The 13312-nt window shown below is 35.6% G+C and overlaps 2 protein-coding genes across 2 annotated transcripts; one reads left to right on the top strand and one right to left on the bottom strand.

Moving 5' to 3' along the window:
• Positions 1-834: 834 nt before the first annotated feature.
• On the top strand, positions 835-7065 carry LOC101255027 (acyl-coenzyme A thioesterase 2, chloroplastic). The gene is made up of 5 exons (XM_004246936.5): positions 835-1386; positions 3787-3964; positions 5200-5669; positions 6156-6284; positions 6636-7065. The coding sequence occupies exons 1-5, from the start codon at positions 910-912 to the stop codon at positions 6819-6821; spliced, it is 1440 nt and encodes a 479-aa protein (XP_004246984.1). The 5' UTR covers positions 835-909; the 3' UTR covers positions 6822-7065.
• Positions 7066-7518: 453 nt separating this feature from the next.
• LOC101254726 (formin-like protein 1) lies at positions 7519-11942 on the bottom strand. The gene is made up of 4 exons (XM_004246935.5): positions 10269-11942; positions 9984-10183; positions 9108-9352; positions 7519-8640 (listed from the first exon to the last, which is right to left on the bottom strand). The coding sequence occupies exons 1-4, from the start codon at positions 11732-11734 to the stop codon at positions 7822-7824; spliced, it is 2730 nt and encodes a 909-aa protein (XP_004246983.1). The 5' UTR covers positions 11735-11942; the 3' UTR covers positions 7519-7821.
• Between the last annotated feature and the right edge of the window lie 1370 nt (positions 11943-13312).

Raw genomic sequence — 13312 nt, 5'->3', positions numbered from 1 at the left:
AATAAGCACTTTTTAATTTAAAAAGTTTAAATACAGCTTGAAAATACGAAAATTTCTGTAACTTTTTTTTTAAAAGAAAATAGACGTTATTAATTAAGAGTGCATTAACTATTGAAACCATAAAATTTCTATTTATCTTGTTTAAATGTTAGAAGTATTTAAATTTTTTGGTGTTCTTATAATTTTTTTTGTCATCTCATCTGATTCATTATTTTTATACAGCCCTTAGTGTTTTCAAGAAACTCAATTAGACATGGCAAAGATGAAATTTTTTATGTATATCAAATCAGATCTTCAAAAGCTTTATAATCTTATTTACAGATTTTAATCATTTAGTTTCGTTTTAATAGACAGTTATTTTATTTAAATTTTATTGTGAATCAAGTCTTTTATATTTTAAACTTTTATTCCTTGGATTATTTTGAGAGGATTTGTATCTTTCTATTTCATGTTTGACACGGTTATATTTATATAATTATTACGGTTAACAAATCATTAAATTTAATAATAAAAGATAAAGTGTAAAGAGGGTCATAAAAAATCAAAAGGATAAAGGGAACAATTATTGTTAAAATAATTGGTGCTTAAAATATTTATTGTATGAATTTTCTCTCGTCTTAACACGTAAATGTATGAGTTATTACTAATATATAGTAATTTGTTGATCTTAAATTGGCTATAATTTATATGAGTACGAAAAAGTATTTTAAAGAAAATTCTTAAGAGTAAATTCTTTTATTAATTAATAAATAAATTAAAATTTTAAGATTTTTTTTTTAAAAATAATTAATTAAGAATATAGATAATTAAAATTTAATAAGCAATTATGGAGAGAAGTCCAATAATAGTAATATAGAAGGGAGAAAGAGAGTGTGTGGTCCATAGTTGTCCTTGTTCAACGTAACGTTAATGACTTTGTTTTTTGGAATTTCCATTTCCATTTCCATCTTCCTACAAAATTCAATTTCAGCTTCTATTGAAAATCAAACTCTATCTTGGAGAATTCACTGTCTTCCCATGGAATCTAACTCTTCTTCTCCAAATACCATTCCAGTTTTCTCCACTTTGGCTTCACCATTTGACGAAAATACTGATTCCAATAGAAAACCCCTTAGTTTGTGGCCTGGAATGTATCATTCTCCTGTCACTAATGCTCTTTGGGAAACAAGGTCCAAAATTTTTGAAACACTTCTTGATCCCCCTATTCATGCTCCTCCACAAAGTCAATTGCTTACAAAAAAACCCTCAGACAGCAGGACTTCAATTCTTTATAATTTCTCTACTGATTTTATACTTAGAGAACAGTATCGGGACCCGTGGAATGAGGTCAGAATTGGCAAGTTGCTTGAGGATCTCGATGCTCTTGCTGGCACTATTTCTGTCAAGGTACATTCTTTTTCATATCTTCTGCATAACACTTGAACCTTTTTTTTTATTCCAATGCCTGATAACTATTTATGAATATGAATCTTGTTTATCCGGGAATAAGTACAGTTGAATCAACGACACCTGGATCCATTTAACTTATTACTTTGTTGTTAAGCAACTAGTATGTCCTTAAATAAGCTTATTAAGAAAAAAAACGTGATGAAATAAATGAATGAAACAGTAAAGCTTAGATGTTGTTGATTTTGGTTTAACAAATCTTAAGTGCACACCCAAAGTTGGAGGGCATAGGAGGCCAAGCTAAACGACACGGTTATCTATTATGTCTTATTCTTAGCAGCATCAAAAAGGAGAGTATGCATACTTATTATTGTGGATATATTTGTTATGCTTCGCACCGTTGGAAAGGGGATTATGGTAACTGTCTATGCTCTAGAGCTAAAAGAAAACTCTTTTTGAGTAAGAATTTTAAAGTTAAAACCTATAGAACTTTTAGGTCATGTAAGCAATTGTTAGTTTATTGTTTTTTCTTGAACCAAGTGATTAGATTCCAGAAATGGGATTGATGTGTATTGTGATTTGTGATCTATATAGTAAAATGCAGGGAAGGGGACATTGTTCAAAACACAACAGAAAAGAAAACCTGATCTTAATATGTGATGTAAGGATCATTAATTATATGTATGATCTAATCCCATCTGCTTTTCTCTTCCATATGTTCATCAAAATTCACTTCATTTGAGGAATATATTAGACAAATGTGACACTTACACATAAAGATCCCCTACAAATCAGTTCTTATTTTTGTGGAGAAAGGGGAGAGTTAAATATACCAGTCAGTGTCTGCACCATTTGGTAAAAAGCTATTGAACAATGATAGATTGTGGAGTAGATGAGATTCACATTGAATTAGTTTCTTGTCTTTATTTCATGTAAGAACTTTGTGCAGATGAATTCCTGCGGAGAGATATGATCATCTTCTCCCTAATATAAAATATCTATAACAAACAAGATCAGGGGTCCAAATGTAATATCTGGTGAGCAGCCATTACCCAATCTCTCCAACGAATAGGTTACAATTTGATTTGCATTGGCTTGTATATGTAGTGTATGGTGAAGTAAAATGTAGATTGGATCTGAACTTGTTCACTAGTAAATGGCTAACTCAAGTCATTCAAAGATGCACCAAATTTTTCTTGTAAGATTGAGGTGGTGGAATAGGAAAATGGCTTTTTGGATCAGTAGAGTTCTTATATCAACTGAATTGGATGAAATATACCCAGACTCGGTTCAACAGGACTTATCCTACCAATAACCATCAGTTATTTTCGAGTTGCTTAGGTAAAGGCCAGATTGGATGCTTTTTTTAAAAAAAATATGTATTGGAATGCAAACAAATTATTGTGGGTCATCTGGATGAACTTTAATTCATCATTTATATTTTTGATACCAAGAGAAGGGAGGCATCTGATATTGAAGACCCATAAGTCTGATAGTGAGCATGTACAGGACCATGGTTAAGGTACTATCAGTAAGGTGGAGGATAATAACGGATAAGTATCTCTTACTTAGAGAGTGCCTTTGTGAGTGGAAGACAGATCTTGGATAAGTTTAATTGCCAAGGATACTGCGACTTGAGGCTGAGAAGGGGATGATCGTGGTTTATGATTATACTGACAAAGAAGATATAGAAAGGAGCATCATGAAAAAAAGGTTGGTGAAATCGTACTACAGTTTCTTATGCAATGGGAGTGCTAGAAGATCATATGATGTTGAATTGGACGGCAGAAAGTGACTTTCTTTACATGGGGTGCCATTTCTGCTTCAACCCTAATGATGGATGACTTAAAAAGGAGGGATTGCATAGTAATAATTGGTAATGCATGAGCAAGAGGAGTGTTGACGATATGGATCACCTACCGTTATATTGCAATTTTGCGGTGGAGTCATGGGCATTATTCTATTCCTATTAATGCTGTTGCTGAAGAGATTGAAAAGATTTTAGCATGTTGTAGGAGGAGAAAGGTCGAACAAGATAGAAAGAAGTGTGAAACTTCTCTTTTTTAAATTTTTGGTGATGTAGAGAGAAATAGTAGAATATTCAGGTTATAGAAAATTATGTTGGGGGTTAAAAAATTCTCTTTTTCATTTATATTTGATGCAAACAAGATCTTCATTTTATTAGATAGTTGAATGGATCTTCTGGAGCTTTAATTAGTGTGTTCCTTACTTCTACACTGCCTTGGTTTGATTTTAAGTAGTAACTATTTTTAAGGAACAATATGCACTGTACGATTTTTGGGAACTTTTTCTTTAGAAATTGACATTCTTGAGTGCTAGCTTATGTACTTCAACATATTATTGGAATTTGTCTGCTAAACTTGCTGTTGGTTGAATCAGCATTGCTCGGACATTGATAGCATGACTAGACCACTCTATTTGGTGACTGCTTCTGTTGATAAAATGGTGCTGAAGAAGCCGATCAGCGTTGACACTGATCTGAAAATGGTTGGTGCAGTCATTTGGGTTGGCTTTTCTTCAATTGAAATTCAACTTGACGTTATACAGCCAGCAAATGGTATTTTCTCAAACTGAATTCATGTATTAGCATGTGACAATTTTCATGGTCATTAGCTGCTTCTCTCAAATGTATCAATCTGATATCTTTGAGTTAATGACTTCCATACTTACTAAAAGAAGGATCTTTTACTTAGCAACAAAGACTATTAAGTACAGAGACCATAAAGTATTTTACATAGCTTACCATGTTAATGTGTACCTAGTATGTGAATTGGTTAAGTTAAAAAAACAATGACAATCTTATCCTAAACCTGGTTTTGAAACCTAGTCTTGTTTATTTTAAGCCCACATCAGCTTGTTAAATTTCAAAATGTTCTGTCTTTGACTTGTACCCTTAGGGCCGTTTAGTGTGAGGATTAAAAATAATAGTGATGGGATAAAAAAAAATTATCTTGTTTGTTTGCCATGTTTGGGATAACTTATTCCACCAAACATATCATAGTGATGGGATAAGTTATCCCATATACATGGTGAGATAAGTTATCCCAGGATAGCTAACCGCAGGATAACTTATCCTGGGGTAACTTGTTTCCAACCAAATGACCCCTTAAGACATGGCAATTAATAGTTGAAGTATGCCAGCATTGCTGTCATCCTCCAAATAATCACCTGACGCACCATTCAAAAGCGAAGCCAGGATTTTCAATAAGGGGGGTCGAAATTTGTAGAAATAGACACATGAAGTAGCCGAAGGGGGTTCGACATCTACTATATATACATATAAAATTATTTTATCCATATATAAATAATATAATTTTCCGTTGAAGGGGGGTCCGGATGAACCCCCTTCGTACAAGGTAGCTCCGCCCTTGCATTCATGAATGTAGATCTTCTCTCCTTATAGGAATTATACTGCTTTTGTCCATCCCAGTCATATAATACATGCTTTTGTACTGTTATGAAACTAGTGGATATTCTGTTCTTCTATGTGCCTGCTATTCACACATTTCTCTCAGTTTCTCACTTGTGGTACTTTTTCTTCCGTCAACACCAGTGAGACTGTTAGTAAAGCTAAGAAAGGAGCTTAGCTTTATCAGCTAACTCATCATTAAGTACATGGTGAATAACCCTGCATGCTGCTAGCTTCTCTTTCATTCTTTCTCAAATCTCACCATATCTTTTGTTCCTTTCAAACTAAATCCCACTTTTTATGCATTCATTTCGTCAATTTTACTCATTGAATTTCTTTTTGACATCTATGAATCCAGTTTAACGTGGATGATGTTCATGCAGGGAACAGTGATCCCTCAGAATCAGTCGCTCTGACTGCAAACTTCATTTTTGTTGCTCGTGATTACAAGACAGGGAAAGCTGCTCCAGTGAATCGATTATGTCCCGAGACAGAAGCAGAAAAAGTGCTCTATGAAGCAGCTGAAGCTAGAAATAACCTTAGGAAAAGAAAGAGGGGGGGAGACAGAAAGGAAATTGAAAATGGGGGAGTTAACAGACTTGAAGAACTATTAGCTGAAGGTAGAATATTCTGTGACATGCCAGCCTTGGCAGATCGGGACACCATTCTTCTCCAAGATACCCGCCTTGAGAATTCTTTGATTTGCCAGCCACAGCAAAGAAATATTCATGGTCGGATCTTCGGGGGATTCCTGATGCTCAGAGCATTTGAACTTGCATTTTCGACAGCTTATGCTTTTGCCGGTTTGATGCCATCCTTCCTGGAGGTTGATCATGTTAATTTCCTTAGACCTGTGAGTGCACTATGTTGAATCTCTCCTCTTCAGTTTTCACTGTTAACTTGATTAATAGTGGAACTGTTTAAATATTTTTTTAACCAATAAATGGGTACGGTAGGTCTCGCACCAACATCAGAATGCCCTTCCTACAACACCAGCATACCTAGTACTTGTTTACCCACGACCAAAATTAGTACATGGACAGTTGTTCTTTCCTCCAGCACTAGACTGCCTGTTAGCTACACAATTCAAAATGCAAGAACTGCTCTTGGTTCCTCAGTACTACATACTATTCAGTACTGATCAGTTGAACCATATTCAACCACATTAGCAGGAAGAAAGTCCTACTTATGTAAGGGAACATGGAAAAGATGAAATACTGCTAAAAGGAAATGCTCTTTTTATCACTAGTATGCTTAATGAACAAAAGAGAGGATTATATCATTTTTACATTTTCCTTTCCTAGTTTATTCCAGTGGTGCAATTTTTTTACTGTTGCAGGTTGATGTTGGAGACTTTTTGCGTTTCAAATCATGTGTACTTTACACTGAACATGAGAGTACTGATCAACCTCTGATCAATGTAGAAGTTGTTGCTCATGTTACTAGGCCTGAGCAGAGGTCTAGTGAGGTATATTAAACTTCTATGAAACAAACTACTCCCTCTTTTCCATTATATATGACTTCTTCTCTTTTGGTTTGTTCCATGAAGTAAGACACCTTTCTAATTCATCAACTTTAAATTTTCCATTTTACCCTTAAAAGTATGCTCTTATATCCGCAGAAGTGTCATGTCTAAGAGTAATTTTGGTATGTGTTGGAAGTCTTTTGTTCCTTTTCAAAGGCCGTGTTTGATCAAACAACACTTTTGTAAACAAAACCAAGGGATTAGTTAATGTTGTAGCAGAAGTAGTAGGTGGTTGCTAATGTAGCTTATCTACAAAATCCCGGAATTGCTCTTATTCTCTAAACCGAAATGCAGGTATCTAATAGGTTCTACTTCACATTTACTGTCCGTCCAGAGGCTAAGGCCACAAATACTCAATTCAGGATCCGTAAAGTTGTCCCAGCTACAGAAGAAGAAGCTCGTAGGGTTCTGGAACGCATGGATGCGGATCATCAGCAGTCATGTGTACCAACAAATGAACATCTCGTGGGAAAAAACTAGATAGATGTCAATTGGGTTTTGACCTGTTTGTAGTAAGTCCATAGAAATTTATCTGTTGAAAAGAGGGTTTTTGCTCAAGTTCCATTGCAGCCACCATTGGTACGGAAAAGAGGTATATCCAGCTTAGGCTGGTATTGGCAAATTATAGTCATTTGTTGACCTGAATTTGAGTGATTCGTGTTGGAACTCAGTATTGTTACTGTTTTATGGTTTGTCCAAACTAATAATAGTAACTCTTTGAAAACTTGTTTCTTCGAATTTATGGGTTTGCAATGCTAAAAGAAATGCATTTCTAGGATTGAAAAACTATAGACCAACTCAACAAGTAAAATTAAATGTGCACTGCTATTACTACACTATATTTACTTGAATTATTATATTTGATGTTAACACGTAGGTTGGAAGTTGGAACTAGTGCTCTTTTCATACAAAAACATAAATGCGGAGCATTTGGCTTCCCTCCCCCATTATGCGGCTGCAATCGTGATTTCCTTTTTCTCAGTTCTCATAATTGGTAAAATTAGTTGAAACTTCTTTTCGAACCAACGGTAAAATAAAGTTGAAGACATCAGCTACAAACACAGCTGGTTCACAATGTTCATTTTTAAAAGTTTTTTCTTCTTTTCAGTGGAGGTACATATCCTATGTTTCTCTCGACATTACAAATATGAAATACCACTCAACAATATTTGCACCCTTTTTCTTGATTTGAATACACTCAATAATCTTTGAGATATATAAAACACAAAATGTTTCCGGCAAAATGCCTTTGTTATTTTCTAAAGGGGTGCCCTATATCTATCTATCTATCTATCTATCTATGGGAATGATAACTTTCCACATCTTATACAATGAACTATATAAATACAAGATTATCAAAAAAAGATAACATGTACCTCAGAAGGCAGGCACAGTCTCAGACAAACTCCTAGATGGCCTTTTATAGTACATTACATTGGTTTTGGCCAAAAACAAAAACTAGGGTTCTGCCTGCTATAAGCTAATGTTGCGAATGAGCAGATAAACTGTCCTCGTCTGATGAACTATGCTGCCATTTTGCTGTTAACCAGCTAATGGTAGGCTGTAGATTTGGATTTACTGGAACTGGAAACTTGTGGGCAGAACTGACTACTGTACGTTCATTTATCATTCCAACTTCTTTGCAAACGCGATCAAGAACCATTAGGAAGTCTCTTACCACCATAAAGATCCTAAAAGGGTGAGCCTCTTCTCTCGCTGAATTTCCATGGAAGTATTCAGTTATTTCTTTCACCAACGACATGGCAACACTTTCTAGAGCTTGGAGCCTTATGATCTCATCTTCTGCCATTTTCATAAACCTTCTCATGGACTCCGAAAATCTTTCTATGCTGCTTTCCTTCAAGCCAACTGCTTCAGTTGATCGGACAACTTCAGCAATGTTTCCAATCCCTTTAGAAAGTTTTAACACCTCACTATGAAGCACTTCTGAATCCATAGCAGCAGCTTTCTTAACATTTACAACCTCTGAACTAAGGTTCGAAACAACTTGGAGGCCAAGCTTCCGGCACTTGAAGTCATCGTTCATGGCCGACTGTTGATCTTGATCTCCCCCAGAAAGACGAGCACCTTCACTTCTTATGATCTCCTGTACCACAAAATGCAAGAGGGTTGTTTTCCCATCAGCTCCCTTCACATCTACAAGCTTTAGAAGGGTATCTAGTTTGAACGCATGTGCATCACCCCGATTTGTCCCAACATTCATGCGGTTACCGGTCTTCAGAACTGCTTCCAGAAGCTTTAAGAACATTCTATTGCTTCTCAACTCTTCACAAGCAGCCTGTCAAGTAGCAAAGCTTCATAAGGTTTACAACACCTGAGATTTCTGCTATTGATTTATGTAAGAAGATAAGAAACAGAGTATGAATACTTGAACAGGTCCAGTTAGCATGCAGTTCCACATTTCAAGAGAGAAACACATGCCAAATTCATCACAAGAGTATCAAGTTCAGACAGTTCAAGATGAAAAAATTGATTATTTTCCAGTCTAGCAATTAGATGTCCTATAATACTGATGCTACAGCACTTCCTTCCGAAATCACATAAGGCTATTTTTGAGTTTTATTTGTCATAAGTACCAGGTATGTGAATCCGAGCAACATAGGGTACCAGCATATTTACCTATTTAGCATGTCAAACAGAAAAACCTTACACAAATTCTTCTATTAAATCAAAATCAGAACTGTTCAGTGATTATTAAAGAACTCAATATACAGTGAGAAGTTGAAGATGACCTGAAATAATTACCTCCAGAGTTTCAAATGACTTTTTGAGGTAGTCAACCTCAGAATCAAAATTTGATATGTACAGCATAGCATCTACCCTTTTGAATGAAAAAGGTATATCAAGCACTGCCTTGAGAAACTTCTCGGCTGACCCAAGCTTAAACGGAGTATCATCTTTATAGTCTTTCAGCTTGCATTCTTCTTCTTTGGATGGAGCCATCTTCAATAAACTCTCAAGGAGCTCAGTCCCTAGGGCATCAGCATTTCCTGAAAAAAGAACGTACTAAGTTTCTACAAGCGGAGACATCATAAATTCTAGATACACTTGTACACTAAAAAGAAAAATAGAGAAAGGATCACCCTATTGAAGGTAAAAAGCAGCAAACAGCAGAAAACCCAAAAGGTAAAGCTGTCGACATGGTTAGGAAACGATGTACACCAATAAGCAACCACAAACCATATAAGATGATGCTCTAGCCTAATTATTAATACCCTGATATCCATGAGCAAAAGCCACATACCCTATGGACACCTCTAAACTAGTCAGCTATCAGTTACCTTCTAAAACAATGTGAATCTCTACTCTATATTTACTCATACTAGTAAAGATTTTACTCATACTAGTAAAGATTAATGCATATGATGAACAACGCATGGTGTTTAAGAAGTTAATGGGAAAACCATTAACCTCTGTTGGTTAATTTACGTTTCAAGATCAATGCATATCAATTCATCTATAACAACAGCACACGTGAACTGAATGACAATTCAGTATTATGTAACCCTGCAGAAGATCTTTTATGTAGAACTAGAGCAATTAATAATCTGGGATTACTATCATCCCGGTCATATTTCAGTTTGAATTTTCAAGTCCGAGAATAACAGAGACGCAGAATACCTTCTAAAAGGGCTTCACATACTTCCTCAACAGTTACATTTAGTGCTCTTAGCAAAATTGCAATATTTTGTGACTTCTTTGGATCAAGTACCCTATTCTCTTGGCTCTGCGAGGGAAGAAGAGGGCGTCTAGTCATTTCTTTTGGATTTAGAGTTGGGTTCTTCACAATAAACAAGCTTTCTATCATCTCCTCATCCAATCTGCAAACAAATCAGCTCAGTTTTAATTGCCCGACAAAAAAGAGGAGAATTTAATATATGTAACAAAGTGTTTAGATTATCCTACTTAAATGAACTTGATTTCAGTTGATCCCACACCATTTCCCGATCAGAACTAGCTCTTACTTTATCCCAATGCAAAGTCTTCAACTTTGGTTTTGGAGTTTCCTCATTGTTCCCACCAGAATCACTCGATAAGCCTTCTATACTCTGCTCATTCTTCTCAATGGTTTGCTTATTACAAGGCAACTCCATTGGGGAAATCAGCACTGGACTATCAAGTTCTATGGGTCTTAAAGGAGTTACAAGAACTGGAGGTCTAGATAGTGGCTTTGAAATTGGTGGTGTTGGAGTTTTTGGACTATCCCAATTTTTAACTGGTGGTGGCGGTGGCGGTGGCGGTGGTGGAGGCTGTACGCGAGCCGGAATACTAATCAAAAGAGGAAGTGGCGGTGGTGGTGGAACTGAAACTGGTGCATTCTGCTGTATGTGATTGCTGATTCTTATGGGAGATTCAACATTCTGATCCCAAACATCGGAAATTCTGGGTGATGAGTCAATACTTCTGCTTGAATATCTCTCGGGAGATGATGAACTGGGCGGAGATGGTGAATCAGATTCCCCGTTAATGACCAATATAGGTACAAAATCTGCTAGCGGTGGAGAATGATAGTGAGGTAGCGGAGCAGTAGGAAGAGCAAGTACTTCGGGTGACTTGGGCTGTGAATTTTTCGGACTCAAACTGACGGGTGGAGAAATGCTCAGCGATACACCCGAATCGGAAGTGGAAGAGGAGCATGAAGAAGATGAGGTGGAGGCAGCAAAATTGTTGGCGTCAACGGCAGCAAAATCCCTGCGCGAAGCCGATCCAGTTCCGATGGAACTTCCCCTACCATCTAAAGATTGAGTTGGGGAGTAGAACTCGTCATCATCTTCAGTTGTAACATGTGCACTCCTGTGTCCATGTAATGGGGGCAACGGGTGGATCTCTGGTGAGTCCACTTTTGTTGAAGTAGGAGGGGGAGGATTGTGTGCACTAACCATAGTACCCAAGTATAGAAATTCAGAACTGGTCTGAGATGGTCTTTGTAATTTAGGAATATTAGTTGGGTCTGCAGTGCTGCTATTAGATCTGTGTGTTTTGTTATCATTTGAATCATGATTTCTTCCTCTTCTTCTGTGGACAAAGATAGCAGAGAAGATAAGAAGAATAGCAGCAAGAACAGAGGCGATGGCAGTAGCTATAAGTTTAGATGAAATATTTTTGGATTTGGGTGAATGAGGAAGGATAAGAGAAGAAATATTAGCAGGAAAAGAAGCATAAGCAGAAGGTGGTGGAGGAGAAGGGAAAGAGGGGAAAAAGGGAGTGTTGTTATTAGGAGTAGAAGAAGAATCAAAAGGGTATTTAGGAGTAGTAGAGGAAGAAGGTGGATATGAATCTTGTGGGAAAAATGGCTGATGAAGAACACGGCGGTTCTTGGCAGAGACAGCGACGGAGAAGAGGAGGAGGAAGATGAAGAAAGAAGGAAGCATGATGATGGAGAGAGAGAATGTAGGTAAGCTAAGCTAGAGAGAGAGAGGGGTAGAAATGCATCAAAGATAGATATGCATGGATTTGGAGAGTAGGAGGAGTAATTGAGAGTGTGAAAAAGGTAGAAATAGTGATGAGTAGACAAAGTAAGTACCTGGAGTGTCCACCCTATATTTCTACTCATTTTCTCAATCAATAATAAAGCTGGACGGACTACTACTATTTTACGAGTCAACCCATGTACGCATATTTCAATTTATATTATATTATAATTTCATTTTACACTTTATGAAATGTAATTACATAAATATTATATCATCATTGTTTGACGGACAAATATCTCAAATATTTTTTTACGGAACCTCATTAATAAAAAAAATATTAATTAATTATGACAATTTTAAATTAATATAATCAATATATACATTAGAAAATAAATATTTAATTAATATGCCCTTTAACTTTGCTTCATTTTATATTTATTTCCTCTAATTTTGAGTGTGCACAAGTATAAAATTAAACAAATGGACACACACGTCCTATGTGACATCCTACGTGAAAATTTATATCTTACATGGTATCCTATGTGTATCTTGCCACATAGGACTAATGTGTCAACTTGTTCAACTTTATATATGTTTAAGAGTGCTAATGTTTTCCAATTTTCTCATGTTTGGTTGGGGCAAAAGTTTTGGACAATGTTTCCAAATCAACTCATTTTCCTCAAAATTAAGGAAAATGTCTTCCCTTCAAAAATTAAGGAAAACATTTTTCAAAGCTCTCCTCCAATTTCAAATTAATTTTTTTTTGAAAAAAACATCAATATTTTTAAAAGAATATTTTCAATTTCAAAAATTTATTTTTTCACCCGATCCCTGACCACCCTCCCTCCCAACCCCCCTCCCCAGAAAATTAATTTTACTTTTTAAAAATAGTTTCAACTTCAAATTTTTATTTTTAAACTCCTAACTCCCCCCTACTCACCCTTACCAGCCCCCCCCCCCCCCCATCCCCAACCCCCAAAAATATTAATTTTGCTTTTTAAAAATACTATCAACTTCAAAATTTTATTTTCTCACTCCTACCCCCTCCCTGCTTCCACCCCCACTACCCCCACCACCACCACACCCAAAAAAAAATATTTTTGAAAAATATTTTCAATTTCATAAATTATTTTCTACTCTAGTAAAAATAAAAAATGTTCCTCAAAAACATTTTTCATTCATAAATTAAACACTAAAATCATTTTTGGAAAATATTTTCTACTCACCAACCAAACATGAGAAAATAAGTCCAAAATCTACTTGTTTTCTAGGAAAACATTTTCCATGGAAAACATTTTTCTTCATACCAAACACATCCTAAGTGTCTATATGTGCACACCCAAAATTAGGGTATAAATATAAAATGAGACCAAGTTAAAGAGTCTATATATGTATTATACATTTAATTAATGATATTATATAATGTATAATATGTTAACAATATATAATATTAAAATATTTAAAAAGTAAAATTAAAAAGTATGCATATTAGTTGTTCAAATTTAATATCAATACAAAATACAATTATGAGTTGGC

This window comes from Solanum lycopersicum, chromosome 9, assembly GCF_036512215.1.
Source record: "Solanum lycopersicum chromosome 9, SLM_r2.1".
Classification (NCBI taxonomy): Eukaryota; Viridiplantae; Streptophyta; class Magnoliopsida; order Solanales; family Solanaceae; genus Solanum; species Solanum lycopersicum.
Note: the sequence above shows the minus strand (reverse complement) of the source record. Positions and strands in the feature narration are given on the sequence as shown.